This window comes from Sturnira hondurensis, unplaced genomic scaffold (assembly GCF_014824575.4).
Source record: "Sturnira hondurensis isolate 20B ecotype Veracruz unplaced genomic scaffold, ASM1482457v3 Scaffold0009719, whole genome shotgun sequence".
Lineage (NCBI taxonomy): Eukaryota > Metazoa > Chordata > Mammalia > Chiroptera > Phyllostomidae > Sturnira > Sturnira hondurensis.
Genome location: NW_028082350.1, coordinates 14,295,393 through 14,311,637, shown reverse-complemented (window position 1 = coordinate 14,311,637; position 16,245 = coordinate 14,295,393). Strand labels below are relative to the sequence as shown.

Genomic DNA, 16,245 nt, shown 5'->3' with positions numbered 1-16,245 from the left:
ACTCCATGCCCCAGGTATCTCACGGTTCTCCCACTCCTACTGGTGGGAACCAAGTTGCTTCTAGGCCAGTGTGAGCTCTGAGAACCGGTCTGTTCTGCGAAGTCATGCCTGGCAGTCCCTTCCCGAGCCCCTGGCAGTTCCCTCACCCACAGACCCCGAGTCGTTCCCAGCTAACGACAGAGGCAAACCCTCCGAAGGTCCCTGGAGCTCTCACTGTGGCTCCGCTCTGCAGGCTGCTTCCTGGCCCCCGGTATTCCATCCCACAAATTCTAGGCAGCTGGGCTTCCTCATTCTCAACCCTGCCCCGAAGCTCAGGGGCACTGTCCTGCTCTGCTTGGGTTCCCTGTCCCTGCACCACAGGCTGGACGCGCTTGGTGCAGTCGGCGTAGACAGTCCTGGGGGTCACTGCGTTTGTTTCCTGTCTTTCAGGGACGGCTGTTCTGCGCCTTCAGTTACCCGATGTCGAATGACATTGTTTCACGTGTTTTCCATTCCAGTGTAGGTGTTGAAGGCAGAAGGGTAAACCAGGCCACTGCAGTCCATCAGGGCTCGAAGCAGAATTCTCTGCTGTGGCTTCACACAGAAAATCTAGCTTTCAGAGCTGGCCATAAACTTGACTGGTATGAGTGCTAGGTGGTGAGACCATTAAACCGGAGTGGAATATAGTAAGATATACAAATAGAACATAAACTGTGAGAAAAATAAGCAATTTGGGGTACCAGAGTATTTTTAGAAGACCTTTAGGGAGTAAATCTCTAAGTATAAAACAGTGTGCTTTTCATTAAAGGCTTTGCTTTCTCCTGTATGCTGGTAGGTCCGGGCAGAAGTCCCAACATCGCAGTTAGAACCTGTTAGTGTGACTCAGTTCCTGTTTCTGCCTGGGAGGAGGCTCCAGAAGCCCCGTGTCACACGATCTTGTCCCTGACAAGGGGAGGGTGTGTGCTGTCCCCCAGGCTCAGGAGCCTTCCTCCCAGGCCACTGTCTGCAGAGTCTGACACTCCCATGGTCCTCGGAGGAACAGGTCCATGTGTCTGGGTGCTGTAGGGTAATCAGGCGTGATCCCAATAGATTCCACAAACTGACTCATCAAGCACAGTTCTCCATTGTCCATTCCTAACCTGGGCCCTTGAAGGTCAAGGCAGGGGACATCAAACTGCCCTGGCACAGGAAGTGCCAAAGCCAGAGAAACTTCAGCTCTGCCTTCGATTTTACCGCCTGTACCTAGAACATCACTGTACATTTCGGAGGTCCGTTCTCCCCAGTGTGTTTTCAGAAGCAGTTTTTGAATTGTTCTCAGTTGCCTTTCACATGTGTTTTTGTTTCTTAACAGACTGGGTTTGGGACTGATTGCTTTCAAAGCCAGAGCAAAAATCTTTTTAGCTGCAAGAGTGAAATTGACCTTATTGGGTTTGAATATAAAATAATCTTTGATGTCTTCTGTTTGGGTCATTAAAAACTCAGTCCAATTCTATTCTATTTTGGAATTTCACAATACCTGAAAGTCACGTTGTAATATGGTCTTTGTTGTGGAACTTTTATAAAAGGGTGGTCTAAAGTCGTACCTTCTGGCTGGTTTGTATTTGACAAGGTCTGCCGTAGCCACCTGGCTAGTAAGTTCTATTTCCCAGGAGTGTTTGCTGTACAAGGATGTGCGTGTGTAAGAAAGCAGAGACAGCCCTACGTTACTGCCGAAGGCAGGGAGGTGACTGATGATTATGTACATGCCACCAGAAGGCATCTTTTCTCTGTGTGCCCCACAGTAACAGACCTATTAGAATTACAGACAGTTCTAGCGGGAATTTGTCGCTGCAGTGCACAGATGCGCTATTTCGGCCATTTCTCTGGGCCATGCATGGCATTTCTCTCATCCATGGCATGTCACTTCTTTCTCCCTTAGAGTAACTGAGATGCGTGTTTCAGCCTTTCCCGTCAGTAGCCTGGAAATAGTTCTCAGGTTGGAAGGCTGGCAAATAATGTGCATGTGTATTTGGGGACAAAAGCTGGAAACCAGCAGGGTGCCACAGACAGTAGTGTCAGACTCCAGCCAGTGAGGGGACTGTCCCCAAATCAAACAGGCTGGGACCATGAACTTGGAATAGATTCTCAAAAAACAAAACACCACAGTTTGTCCTTCTGGTCCAAATGTTAAATAAATAAAACAAGTGTCCGAGGGCAGGAAAGCAAACCTCTCATGCCTGCAGCTCCCCGAGGACGGACACACACACACACACACACACACACACACACACACACACACCTGTGTACTTAGAAGCAGGTACCTGCTTTAGTTTTAAGCCCCTGCATCTCCCCTGAGGTGGCAGGAAGCCAACCTGTGCTTGCCAAGCTCGGTGCCCCCCAAGCTCAGTGCCCCCTGGGGGCTGTTCTCAGACCCCTGCATGCACTCACTGAGCTGCCCCCACGACTTCCTGCACCTTTTCAAACCTCCCTGTTCTGTAGTGGCTTTTTAAACATTTTATTTCCACTGTGGACTCCTGTATAAAGGTGAGCTCCTCCTTGTGCCATTTCCTCCCCTGGCTCCAGAAGTAGGTGGAAGCCCTGCTTCTGTGCGCCTGAGAGCGTGGGGAATGCAGGCTGGGGCTCTGAACCAGGAGCAGCGAGAGTTCAGGCCTGGGAGGAGCAAAGCTGCTGGGAAAGTGAGCTTTGTCTCCATCAGGTTCCGTGTAGACGGGACCCAAGGAAGCGAGAGCACTAACTGGCCTTCCCTAAAGTGTCCACTTCAGGCAGAGATGCGTAAATGGGGCATTGATGCTGTAAACTTCGTACATGTGCTAATGACTAAGAAACAGGAAGTCAGTGATGCCATAAAACATCACCACTGCGAACAGATCAAAACTGGGACCTTTTTGCAAGCTGGGGATATTTTGAAAATTGGCCTGGGACGTACCCCATTCAACCTCATTAGTCCTTAGCAGTTTGGTCCCATGTCTGGGTCCCCATTAAGCACGACTCAGCTTTCTCCCTGCGTCGTTTGGGAGAATTCATTCTGCTTATTTCCTCCACCACATCACTCCTCCATTTACCAAATGCATAGTAGGCACTCTGCCATCCCCTGGCAATGCCACGGATAACAGGGTCACAGATTTGGTAGGACGTACAGATAGACTGATGGACACACACACACCAGGTCCCTTAGAAGTCTGGGCAACAGAACAGGTGGAAGGAAGTGTTACAATAATGATGAGGATGCTGCGTGGGGCAGAAAATGATGCTGACCCAGGAACTGTTCAAACGATGGGGAATCCTTTGCCAGAGCACAGAGCTGAGCCCCGGAGGCAGGAGGGTGCCGGGTGTGGCGGGGTGGGGGGTCGGGCAGGGGGTGGGTAGAAGAGCTCTGGCACTTCTGAGAGATGGAAACCAATCAGGGTGTGTGTGTTCCCTGGGGGGGGGGGGGTCTGGTGACAAGGCTTGCAAGAGAGGAGGGAATAAGAAATCAGAGATGCGCTGGACAAAGATGCTGGGGCTGAATGAGGAAGGGCCTCACCTGCCATTGACCTGTAATATTTGGGCCAGAGAAGGTCACTCTCAGTGACCAGAGCTGTACTTTTGGAAGACACACACACACATACACACACACCAAGTGGCAGGAGCCCATTCCTCCCCACTCACAATCATGGCAGGTGGCGCTCTAACCTGGCGGAAGAGGGGCATCCCCCCTCTTTCAGAGATTCGACTTGAAACCCCTGTGGAAAATCGGGGAGAGCTGTGTTTTCCCTGGAAGCAGTAGTCGCTGGAAGAGGACAGCAGACAGATTAAGTGCATGGGCAGCCACCTGGAGGGTGACCTCCATTCGGTCGGCCCTCCCTCCAGATGGGACTCAGGGGCCGGATACCTGAGCTTTGGAGCCAGCAGTGCGCCTGAAACCCTAGCCCTGAGGGCCTGTCCGGGGTAACTGGACCCCTCCGGCCAGCCTGGACCTTGAGGCCAGCAAGCCTGCTGCACTGCTGGCCTTCTCTGGAGCCTTCCACCCGTTCCCCCAGCTCCCCCTGGTGGAGGGAGTCACCCAAGGGAACGGGGAGGAGATTTTAAGAGCTTGACGCTTCTTTGTAAGTCTCCCAAACAAACCCAGTTCTTGTAACAGTATGGAAGGTGATTCTTACTCTCAGACTGGAGAGTGACGTTGCTTTCTATTTTAAATTGACCTTCATGGTGAGGTATTCCTAATATTTCTACTTCAGTAGAAGAATCTCTCTCTTCCCCACTTTCTGTAGATAGATAGCAAGTGTCTGGCAGAAGTGATGTCTGTTTGAGTGTGGTGGGAGGGTAATAATATGGGTGCAGTGATTTATACTTGTCACTTGAACATGTCATGTGAAACGTCATATGGTGTGCTATGGTTACGTTACAGGATTACGTGCTGATGATTTTGTGATTAAAAAAAGGGGCATTATTTGTGCCCAACTCTGCACTTTAATATATTAGCTACTTGGCTTTTTCTTAATGGTTCCTTTAAGTTACTGGTTCCCATCTTTTACGTCATTTTCCTTCCCTTGTTTCTCATTGCCTCCACCTCCTGCCCAGGGCAATGCGGTGCTTACGGGAGGTCTCTGCCCTGAACCACACTCTAACAACCATAAAGCTACAGTCCACACCATCATACGAGGAACTGATGTGTATAAATTTATGTATTTTTCTCCCTCCCCACAATGTAATGGCATCCAGGCTATCTCTCATGGTGTACCTAGAAGCAGAATGTGTTCTACCCTGGCTGCTTTCTGTAAATACTGAATTATTTAGCAACTTTTCTCCAGAAATCATTCTTGGTTTTGTTCAGGTACACACTGAACATTCTGGAAGAAATCGGAGGTGGGCAGAAGGTGAATGATGACATCATCGTCAACTGGGTCAATGACACACTGAGGGAAGCCGGGAAGCATTCCTCCATCTCCAGCTTCAAGGTAAAGCCCCGCCCACTGCTCCCACCCACCTGAGCCCTGTGCTTGTCTGCACTCCCAGGGCTCTAAGAGGAGAACGAACCGTGCTGGTGTGGCCATCAACATGTTTACAAATGCCAAAGAAAGAGCCCAGGATTGGGGGGTAGAATGCCTCGGTTCGAATCTCAGCTCCACCACTCATCAGCCAGTCACTTAACCTCAGAAACTCCCTTTACTCTCTGTGAATTAAAGTTAGATGCCGACACCTGTGCTTCGAAGTGAGCTAACTTATTTAAAAAAGGGAAGGGATTAAGCAAGCCCTCCCCGCCCCAAACAAAAACACTCATAGACGGGGACCACAGTGTGTTGAAGCCTGGAGGGCAGCGGGCGGGGGAGGCAGAATGAGTGGTGATGGAAGGAGACCTGACTTGGGGCGGTGAACACGCAATACAGTGTACGAACGATGTATACCTGGAACCTATATCATCTTATTAACCAAAGTCACCTCAATACATTCAGTAAAAAAGGAAAGAAAAGAATTATTGTGAGACAAAAATTCAACCTACAGTTGTAAGAAAAAAAGTGCTGAGCACACTGTGAGATGCCGACAAATACTAGTTACTGTCATAACAGCCAACGCCAGGTCCCTGGACCTGTGGACTCTTTTCTCTCCTTGAGGTCCCCAAGAAGTGAGCCTCGACGGAAACCCCTGGCCCACGGAGTCCTCGTCACTATCCCTCCCATCACCCCTGGGGCACCCCCCAAACAGAGCAGGGTTTCTCCTGGCATCTTTGGTCTCCCCTTTCGGATGGTTTCTTATCAAATCATCGCTTTCTCTGCTCACACCCGCAGTTACAGCCTCTCTGCGTTTCCCTCCACGTGCCTTTCTCATTCTCTCACTGTTTGAGACCCTCCCCCTGACTGCCTGTCGACTTAGGGGGTGCCCCTGCAGAAACCACTAGTGATTTGGAAAGTGCATAGATACAGCTGGTGTGCAACAGTGTTGCACGTCCCAGACCCAGCTGTACCTATTTCCTACGTAAGGGGAAGAACCACTGCCACCACCTCCCCCCCACCTCCCCCAGGGCCCCCAGAGCAGAGCAGAGGTAACGTGGGCCATACTGATCGAACCCACCGTTCTCCATGTGCAGGACCCGAAGATCAGCACCAGCTTGCCTGTTCTGGATCTCATCGATGCCATTCAGCCAGGTTCCATCAACTACGACCTTCTGAAGACAGAAAACCTGAACGAGGAAGAGAAGCTCAACAATGCAAAGTACGGACACAAACCTGGGGTCGAAGGTGGGGGTGGGGAAAGATCTGACCGGCGCCTGGGTGCCTATACAGTGTATCACTTGTGCTGTTGTGCAAACGCTTAGTTTTGCTACAGATTTGCTACAGATGCATTTCTTTGCCTTGACTTGCTGCCAGTGGCCCACCACCGCTGTTTCAGATGTTGTGCAGTGGTCGTTTCAGTCTCCCGGCCTTCGAGGGAGCAAGGCAAAGAGCGAGTGTGTTCTTCCGGTTAATAAGCCAGCCTGTATTTTCATAAAACCAACGATCTAATCGTGATCTATAGGAGACCTCCCAAATAAGGTCTGTGCGTGGCAGGCCCGAATATCAACAGCTGCTTTATGCATATTCATGAATATGAATGAGCAGGGCGTGAGCTGAAGTTCAGAGTCTTCACCAGCTTGGGAGCCGCTGCCCTTTGCTTTCCCGTGTACAGTGAGGGTCAGCAGACAGCTATAGTCTGTGCTCCAGAGCTGGCCTGTTGTCTTCTGTTATAAACCAAGTTTCACTGAGACACAGCCTTGCATATATATGTACACACACACACACACACACACGCACACACAGCTGCTTTACTGCTACAACAGCAGTGTGGGGGAGTGTGGCAAAGCCCACAAAGACTGAAATATTTGCTCTCTGGTCCTTTGCGGGAAGTGTGCTGACTTCTACTCTAGAGAGGTCGTGTCCTTTCCTAGGGCTGCTGGAACAAAGTCACCCAAACGAGGTGACGTCACAGAAATTTGTTCTCGCACAGCGTGGAGGGTACAAGTCCAAGATCAAGGCATTGGCAGTGCTGGTTCCTTCTGAGGGCTGTGAGGGAGAATCGTCCCCATACCTCCCTCCTGCCTCCTGGCCCTGGCCAGCGGCCCTTGGCTCCGAGTTCTTCAATGTCCACCGCCCCCACCCCCCGCACGTCCTTCCTCCTTGCATGTTTGTGGCCGCACATGGCTGTCTTCCCTCTGGGTGTGTATCCGTGTCTCTCTCCCTTTACTTGTAAGGACTCCAATCATATGACCTCATCCTAATGAGTTACATCTTCAACAGTCTTATTATGAAATGCAGTCAAAATCTGAGGTACTGGGGGAGAGGGATTTTACATCTTTATAAAGATTTTATTTATTTTTTGAGAGAGGGGAAGGGAAGGAGAAAGAGAGGGAGCGAAATATCAATGTGTGGTTGCCTCTTGTGCACCCCCTACTGGGGACCTAGTCTACAACCAAGGCTTGGGCCCTGGCTAGGAATTGAACTGGCAACCCTTTGGTTTGCAGACCTGTGCTCAATCTACTGAGCCACACCAGCTGGGGCCATATCTTCTTTTTTAAGGGACACAATTCAACCCATAACACAGGTCCAGAATTAACAAGTGAGTAGTGCCCCTCAGCCTCTGTGTGTTCAAAACACCCCAACCCTTCTCTCTGTTATCAATTTGGGAAAGTAGGGGCCTGTGTTCCTGGTCTGCTGATGCTGTAGCACAGCCTAATGGGAAGAAGATAAGTAATTCAAAGGCAATTCCAGTCGAATGTGACGGGGGGCATAGAAGGCGGAGTGCAAGGCGCTATGAAGGAGACAGGAAAGAAACCAAAGTTCTGCAGAGCAAATAACATCCCGCTGTTACAACATCCCAGATGGACCAAAGGGACAAGTAGGAAGGAGCTAGGCAGGTGGAGGAGGTGAGAGCACCCCACACAGAGGGAAGAACTGGACTGAAGACCCAGAACATTTTTTAAGTGACCTTGAAAAGAGCTTGAATCTAGAGGTTCAAGAGGGATACGATTAGGTTTAAGGAACTTGGTCTTACAGTTACTCAGTGGTTTTGCTAAGATTCAGAGTCAGACATCAGGGTCTAGACCCCTAGGCATTATCCTGTAAGGGCAACATACAAAATTACCTTAAAAACGGGTGGAAGGAATTACCCAAAATCTTACAAAGGCTATGGTAGCCAGATGATGCACCACTTTTGAAGCTCTATTTTTTAATTTTTAATCATATTTTCCTTTCTATTTTATAATAGAAAGTACATTTTAGTTCATTAATAATTAACACAGAGGAAGTGATGGAGAGATGGGCAAGAAGAAAGAACAGGGGCTGCTTTAGCCCGATAACTGGATTTGATCTGTAAAGTGAGAGTGGAATTATGTCGGGGGAGCCGGGAGAGGCTGGGCCTCGGGTGCAGTGGGGGCACTCTGGAGTCTAAGAAGGTCCTAGACAACAGACGACGTGAACGAAAGAACTGACAGGTAGTTAGTATGTAGGCTCACTTGAAAACAGACTCCAGCTAATGAAAGTGGTCTTCCTGCGACTATAAATAGAGCAGAGCTGCGCAGGTGCAGCTGTGGTCATTTTGTGTGCGGTAGCAGACTGGCTGCTGTAGCGTTGTGGCCACATGAATGAACACACCTGTGGGTTCCTCCAGGGGCGACTGGAGCAAGGAAGAAAGTAACTGTCGAGACAAAGTGTTGCAGAGGCATTTTCCCTGTGTTTGTCCTTGTAACTGTGTGTTCGTAGCTGTAGTCTGCAGGCATTTCCCTGCACACCTGCTACAGTGTGATGACTTTCTCTGCTACTGTGTAGCCCAAGAAAATCTTCATGGTGTCGGTGCCAAAAGTGGTGGGAGCCAGGGAGGTGTCTGAGGACCAGCAATACATTGGGGTGTTTAGACAGCAAGTCGGGTGGAGCCAGGAGCTTCATCGAGCCGAGATCAGCCCGTAATCATGGGGGGATGGCAGTGGCCGGCTCTGGCCATGCCAGGGCTGAGCCGTGTGTCACGGGCAGTACGCAGCCGTCAGTCACGTGTAGAATGATTACATCTATGCCTCCGAGGGGCCCCCTTCATCCTCCATTGCTCCAGTCTCCTCATTTGTCCTCTGTTCTCCCTGGCAGGTATGCCGTCTCCATGGCCCGAAAAATTGGAGCCAGAGTGTACGCCCTTCCAGAAGACCTGGTGGAAGTGAACCCCAAAATGGTCATGACCGTGTTCGCCTGCCTCATGGGCAAAGGAATGAGGAGGGTGTGAGGCCCAGCGGGGCGGGGCTGCAGGCGGCTCACCCGCCTCCCAGCACCAATGCTCCAGGGAAGGACGAAGACCACTAAGGCCGTTGCAAAGTTTTCAGCTTGGCAGCATTATCAGACAAGATTCCAAAGAGGGTGTTATCTGTTCGTGCAGGTAGCCTCGCCTATATTTAACAAGAGCTTCATTCTTTGCAAAAGACCCAATCTCCTCCAAATATTTTTTTTACCATTGAACTTACTGCTTTTTTGAAAATCTATACAAAAAAAAAAAAAACACCCTGCTTCTTGCCATTAGTCCAGTGTCGAAGCTGCATTGTTACTAATTTTAACATGGTCTTTCCAGCCTAAGGGGGGTGCATTTTTGTTTTAGGGTGAGCATCTAACCAGTCCTAAAGCTTGTTTGTGGAGGTTGACATTGATCTGTGACAAGCCTCGCTTTCTGTCCCCTTCTCCTGCACGCTGCCGCCCTGGGACTTGGCTCTCCCCCTCTCAGAGCTCTCTGCCTTCTCGGGGACCCACCTCTGCAGGCCGTCCTTGTCTCTGGGCCATTGGGAGCACCTGACACATCAGTCAGGTTCTTGGGGTCCCAGGCGTCTCTGGGAACCTGCAGAAAAGTAACACTCCTCATCAGAGCTTTTCCTCAGAACTAGGGCCCCATTTGCTATTCGTTTTGATGTGTGTTTTTTCTTCAGCCAATAAGAAGCCCCTGTTTTTAGCCCTAGCGTTGGGGCTCAGACCAGATCTAATGCCTTCCATACTGTGCCTTCACATAGACTCTTGGTTAGAGCCACTGAGCGGGGCGGGGGAGGGGGATGCAGTTGAGCAGCAAACCACCAGGGGGCAGCGTGGAGCCATCACAAAGCCTCTGTCCTTCGATGCTGCCTCCCCAGGTACTGAGCCCTGCCAGAAATTAGACCCAGATCTTGGTGAGCGGAGACAATCCTGCTCTTCTTTCACGCGCTCTTAGCTTTAGTGGATCTGATCCCGCCAGGCCATATTATCCGTGTTTACTTTTTCTGGTACTGTAGAAGCCTGTTGCCACCCCCGAACTCCCAGGGGGCAATATATGCCGATTAGCAGGGCCCCCACCCCACCCCACCCCGCTACACACCTACCTAGCCATACCTAGCCAATGTCAAGCTGGATAAGCACTGGCCGAGTTGCTTTACAAAGAGCTATTTTACTGGATATTTAAAGAATTCCCGACTAAAACCCGAGGCACCACAAACCTCATAGATGGTACAATTTCCATGGAAACCTGAAAGGAACAGAACATTGTGGACCAACACTAGACTCTCCATAGTTCTCAGAGGGCTCATCTGTAAGGTGTCTTCTTTGGGGGCAGGGGGTACGGCATGGAACTTGGCCGTCTTTCAAAGCCATTGAAATGAGTCACCCTGGATCTGACCCTGCGGCTCAGGAAGTCAGTTACTGCTCTGGCCTCGGAGTGTAAGGAGGTTGGCTTTGTCTCACTCCATACTTGCTGTGGCCCTGGGAGATCCTCTCCCATCTGCCTCCAAGAAGAATGTTCCTGCCTTAACGTCCAGAATCTGTCCAAATAAAATGTTCCTGAGGTTGGATGTCCTGTGGTGGTTTTGTAACTCCTCAGTTCCTTCAGCCCGTGCGCCCTGAGTGCAGTGCTAGGCAGTGTGCGGAGTTGGGGACTCTGCCTGGGTTGCACTCTGCTGGGCGGGAAAGACAAATGAACCGAATGGCGTGGTAAATGATTACGGAGGGCAGGGTGAGGCTGCAGCTGATTGCAGAGGAGGCGGTCTGAGAAACTTGGGCTGAACACTAAGTACATCGGCGAGACTTTGACAAAGCAGGATCTAAAATGAGAGCCGGGGCACAAATTCTCAGAAACATACCAAACCCAGTCATGAACAAAAGCCAGCCCTGGAGATGGATGCAAAACAGCTTCTCGGGGCATTTGGGAAGGAATCTTCCGGGTGGGCAGTGCTGGGGGCGGGCCTCCTCACTGGCCTGGCGGAACCTCACTTTGGCAGGCAGAGCGGGGAGAATGTGCCGAGGTTCCTGCTGCAGTAGCTCCCGCTCCGGTGGCCAGCTGTGACAGGCATCTGTCCAGCATGGGCACATTCTGACCATGAGGTGCCACACCCCTGCACGGCCGCCGGAAGCTGCATGTGGGCTGTGTCCTGGCTGCACCAGAAGCAGCTTTGGGTGATCGTTCGTTCCTGGACAGGACATCCTGGCAGCGTCTCCACTGAGCAGGTGGCCGCCTTCTCTGCACCTCCAGCAGTTACCGGTACCAAGTGCTTTTGTGCAAGGCTGCACGGACAGGCCTGCCGCGTAGGGCCAGGGTGGCAGCACCCGTGCTCCGGAAGGAGAACCTGACTCCCTTGGAGGAGGAGAAAGAGACACGGCAACCTCAGCAAGATCATTTTGCTAAATTTAGAGTGCTGTGTTACATTTTAAATAGTTGGAGATTAAAATTGTCCGGGGACATGCTCTGAAGCTGGCTCAGGTCAGCTCACTAAAGCTGACTTTGTGAGCCCGTCGTTTGCTTGAAACTGCCCATGGTTGGGTGGGGCTAGTTACACGTAGATACAGTCTAACTCTCTGACTAGGGGCCTTTTCCATCTCCAGAAATCTACTTTACCCACCACTGCCTCTGTGCTGGTCCACCAGCTACTGTTCCAATGTCTTCTGTATCCTTCTGGAAATACTTTCTGCACACGTGACACCTTTGTTACTACAAACCACGTCACAAACCTACGACTAAACACAACATTCTGGGGCTCACTTTTCTCACTTGTACCTTGAAGGTTGTTTCCTATTAGTGCATATAGACCCGCCTCAACCTTTGTAACAGATGCGTAGTGTTCTCTTGTGCAGGCCAGCCAAACGATATTTAACCAGGGGCTTTTAAATAGATATTGAAGCTGTTTAAGTAGTTTGCCTCAGCACATAAGGCCACAGTAATATCATACCCACGTCTGGTGCACAGAATGTTCATTTGAGCTTGGTAGGTACTTACCAAGTTTCTGTTCCAGCAAAGGTGTTGAACATTGGATAGCAAAACACAGGTTCTCCTCTTATTTCCTCAAATTATTTGACAAAGAATCCTGGACTATGAGAGACCCTGGGGCTGATTTCAACTTCTCCATTTTATGTCTAAAGAAGCAAGTGAATCCAGCAAGAAGATAATGCGTGTGCATGTGCACACGGCGTAATAAACAGCCATGTGATCGGTGTTGTACAAAGGGGCACATCGAGTGTGGGAGCTCAGGGGGGAATTAGCTCTGAAGGAAGGATCAGCAGAAGCTCTGTTTTCCCTCTTGGCCACGTGGATGAAGTGCTGGCCAGCGCTTTCTGGGTGAACTTGACATTTTGTCACCCAGCGTCTCCCTGCCAGCCTCACGATCAGAAACCAGAACTGTCGAGCAGAACAAGTCCGCAGCCTGGACCGACCCTCTTGTGAAATCTGGTCCCGGAAAGTTTCCTAATCAAGTTCCAGTAACTAAACCCCCAGCTGCCAGAGGCGGCTCTTTACCCAGCATCCTCCCCTTCCCTTCCGAAAGACAGTGGACTGTTGGAGTCTGTGCGTGTGTGAGAGAAAAAAGCTGTGTGTTTTCCCATGTCTACAGCCTACAGGTGTGTACGAACCCGTCCAACACAGGGCACAAACACGGAGGTCGTCTAGTCAACACCTACTATCTCATCATTAACTCCGGGACAGGTGCCAACGTGGCAGTAACATTTATGTTACCGAGTGTGTCAAAATTGGGACGTTCCATTCATATAAGTATCTTGGTTAATATAGAGCTATTGTGCGTCAAGAGGGTTAGAATGCAGGCAAATATTTAATCCTAAAGCCGTCTGTACTCCAACATGAAAATTGATGACTCAGCAGGCACTTCTGGACCTGGTGGTCCCAGGTGCCCCTGTCCATGTCCCAGGTGTTCCAACTTTTTTTCTCCAAGTGCAGTTCCGGGCCCAGGGGCACCAAGAAACGCAGCCTCAGTCCCCACCTCAAACCTGCTAAACCAGAATCTACATTTTAATAACCCCCCCCCAATTAATTTGTATGCACTCTAGGGTTTGAGAAACACCATCCTAAAAGAAGTTGTCCTAAAAGATCTACAGCCAATAGGCAGCCCCATGGCCCAGCTTTACATGAAATGACACATTCCCAATGANCAAATTATTTGACAAAGAACCCTGGACTATGAGAGACCCTGGGGCTGATTTCAGCTTCTCCATTTTATGTCTAAAGAAGCAAGTGAATCCAGCAAGAAGATAATGCGTGTGCATGTGCACACGGCATAATAAACAGCCATGTGATCGGTGTTGTACAAAGGGGCACATCGAGTGTGGGAGCTCAGGGGGGAATTAGCTCTGAAGGAAGGATCAGCAGAAGCTCTGTTTTCCCTCTTGGCCACGTGGATGAAGTGCTGGCCAGCGCTTTCTGGGTGAACTTGACGTTTTGTCGCCCAGCGTCTCCCCGCCAGCCTCACGATCAGAAACCAGAACTGTCGAGCAGAACAAGTCCACAGCCTGGACGGACCCTCTTGTGAAATCTGGTCCCGGAAAGTTTCCTAATCAAGTTCCAGTAACTAAACCCCCAGCTGCCAGAGGCGGCTCTTTACCCAGCATCCTCCCCTTCCCTTCTGAAAGACAGTGGACCGTTGGAGTCTGTGCATGTGTGAGAGAAAAAAGCTGAGTGTTTTCCCATGTCTACAGCCTACAGGTGTGTACGAACCCGTCCAACACAGGGCACAAACATGGAGGTCATCTAGTCAACACCTACTATCTCATCATTAACTCCGGGACACGTGCCAACATGGCAGTAACATTTATGTTACCAAGTGTGTCAAAATTGGGACGTTCCATTCATATAAGTATCTTGGTTAATATAGAGCTATCGTGCGTCAAGAGGGTTAGAATGCAGGCAAATATTTAATCCTAAAGCCGTCTGTACTCCAACATGAAAATTGATTACTCAGCAGGCACTTCTGGACCTGGTGGTCCCAGGTGCCCCTGTCCACGTCCCAGGTGTTCCAACTTTTTTTCTCCAAGTGCAGTTCCGGGCCCAGGGGCACCAAGAAACGCAGCCTCAGCCCCCACCTCAAACCTGCTAAACCAGAATCTACATTTTAATAACCCCCCCCCAATTAATTTGTATGCACTCTAGGGTTTGAGAAACACCATCCTAAAAGAAGTCGTCTTAAAAGATCTACAGCCAATAGGCAGCCCCATGGCCCAGCTTTACATGAAATGACACATTCCCAATGAGACCAGACTCAAGATGTTACTATAGCGTCCCCTGGTGGTTTCCCATCCTCAGTGGTGGTTGGAAGGAGAGTGGTCCTCCCTCCATTTGGGTGTATCCAGCCTAGCCCCCTGCTGCCTCCCTCCCCTCGGTCCCTCTCTTCCTTGTGGCACCCACTCCCAGGCACTGACCCAGAGAGCTTCATCTCCCAGGCTCTGTCGGGCACAGTGTCAGTGTCTCTTGGCACAGCCTCCTCCAGCTGGTGGCCCAGGACGGCCACGTCAACGCATCTGACCTGGTGGTGCATCACTTTAGTCTTCCCTCCTCTTCTTGCACGACCTGCACCGAACTTACTGGCTTTTCCCCCTTCTCCAGGGTCTCTGGAGCAGTCTCTATGACTCCCAGGGATGGCTAGGAGACTTAGGGAACCAAACTGTCCTGGTGGGGGGGGGGGTGGGATCTCGGCCCTCCAGGGCCCGCTTGTTCCCACCCCAACACGTCCACTTTGNTGACCTGGTGGTGCATCACTTTAGTCTTCCCTCCTCTTCTTGCACGACCTGCACCGAACTTACTGGCTTTTCCCCCTTCTCCAGGGTCTCTGGAGCAGTCTCTATGACTCCCAGGGACGGCTAGGAGACTTAGGGAACCAAACTGTCCTGGTGGGGGGGGGGCGGGATCTCGGCCCTCCAGGGCCCACTTGTTCCCACCCCAACACGTCCACTTTGCCAAGGCTTCCTAGGAGGATAGTGCTCCATTCGTTGTCATTATCTTTTCACATCCCTAATGGAAAAGAGAGAGTGGAGCCGTGTTTCCCAAGGGGACGGCTCTGGTGTTCAAAGACCCAGAGTACGGGAGAAGCTTCTCGTCTCTGAGGAACTGAAACACTGGCGTGGCCAACGGAAGCAAGACTTGCCACATGATGAAAAACAGGTGAAAGGGCTTGTCATACTTTCAGGTGCTTAAGAATCATCCCGGGGAACTTGTTAAAACACAGATTTTCCAGACCCCACCCTGAGATTCGGTGCCTGTAGGGCGGACGTGCCCGAGAGATTTCCACAAACACCCTTGGAGATTCTGGGACCCACAGGCCACCCTGGGAGGTCGACGGGTCCAGACGAGCTGTTCTCCCCTCGGGCTGCACAGTGCAGGCATCTCAGGAGCTTTAAGGCCGCCTGAGGCTCGGACGTCATTGATCTGCTGTGCAGTCAGGGCATCTGGATGTGGAAGATCCCTGAATGGCTTCCAGCACGTGGTCCAAGTTGGGAACAGTGGCCTGTAGGCTGGAGGCCTCTTGGAAGGGCCATAAAAGGGAGTGACCATTTGGAAAGGGGGAGTGAAGGGATGGAGATGTCCAAAGAGAAACCTCTCTGCCTTCACCATGTGCCTGTCTAGTCAGCAAGCCGTTGCCCATCTGGGCGCCCAGCAGCGCTCCTGGGGTCCCAAGCTGCCAGCTCTATGGGGCTCGGCAACCAAAGCAAAGGAATCAGAACCTGGGACAGTTCTCTGCTCTCGGGCTTCAACCCCTTTGTGGCTTCGGAGATACCAGCGTTCTTCAGCGAGGACGACTGAGGGGCCAAAGCGCCAGACCTTTACACAAACGATCAAACCACTCCCCTCTCCATGAATAAGCTCGAGAGACGGTGAGTGGGGGTGGGGAATGAACACCGATCGGTAATGGATCTGCGAAACCTCCCACGATTAGACGTGCAGGTTTTTTTGTCTTGCTAAAATGTTTGGTTTTTTATGTTTTTAATAATTTTTAAATTTAATTATTGTTCAAGTACAGTTTTCTGTCTTTTACTCCCATCCCAGCCCACC

General features: G+C 50.8%; 1 protein-coding gene and 1 long non-coding RNA gene across 4 annotated transcripts in view; one reads left to right on the top strand and one right to left on the bottom strand.

Moving 5' to 3' along the window:
• LCP1 (lymphocyte cytosolic protein 1) overlaps nt 1–9,488 on the top strand; it is a 66,214-nt gene extending 56,726 nt beyond the window's left edge. For all 3 annotated transcript variants that reach the window (XM_037057619.1, XM_037057621.1, XM_037057620.1), the window contains 3 exons: nt 4,793–4,916; nt 6,044–6,168; nt 9,066–9,488. In XM_037057619.1, the coding sequence (XP_036913514.1) occupies nt 4,793–4,916; nt 6,044–6,168; nt 9,066–9,198 (382 nt within the window). In that variant the 3' untranslated portion in view covers nt 9,199–9,488. The remainder of the gene's footprint in view (nt 1–4,792; nt 4,917–6,043; nt 6,169–9,065) is intronic.
• A 393-nt stretch (nt 9,489–9,881) lies between these two features.
• Nucleotides 9,882–10,332, bottom strand: LOC118994840 (uncharacterized). The gene is made up of 2 exons (XR_005068147.1): nt 10,111–10,332; nt 9,882–10,064 (listed from the first exon to the last, which is right to left on the bottom strand). It is a non-coding gene; the product is annotated as an uncharacterized LOC118994840 (long non-coding RNA).
• Between the last annotated feature and the right edge of the window lie 5,913 nt (nt 10,333–16,245).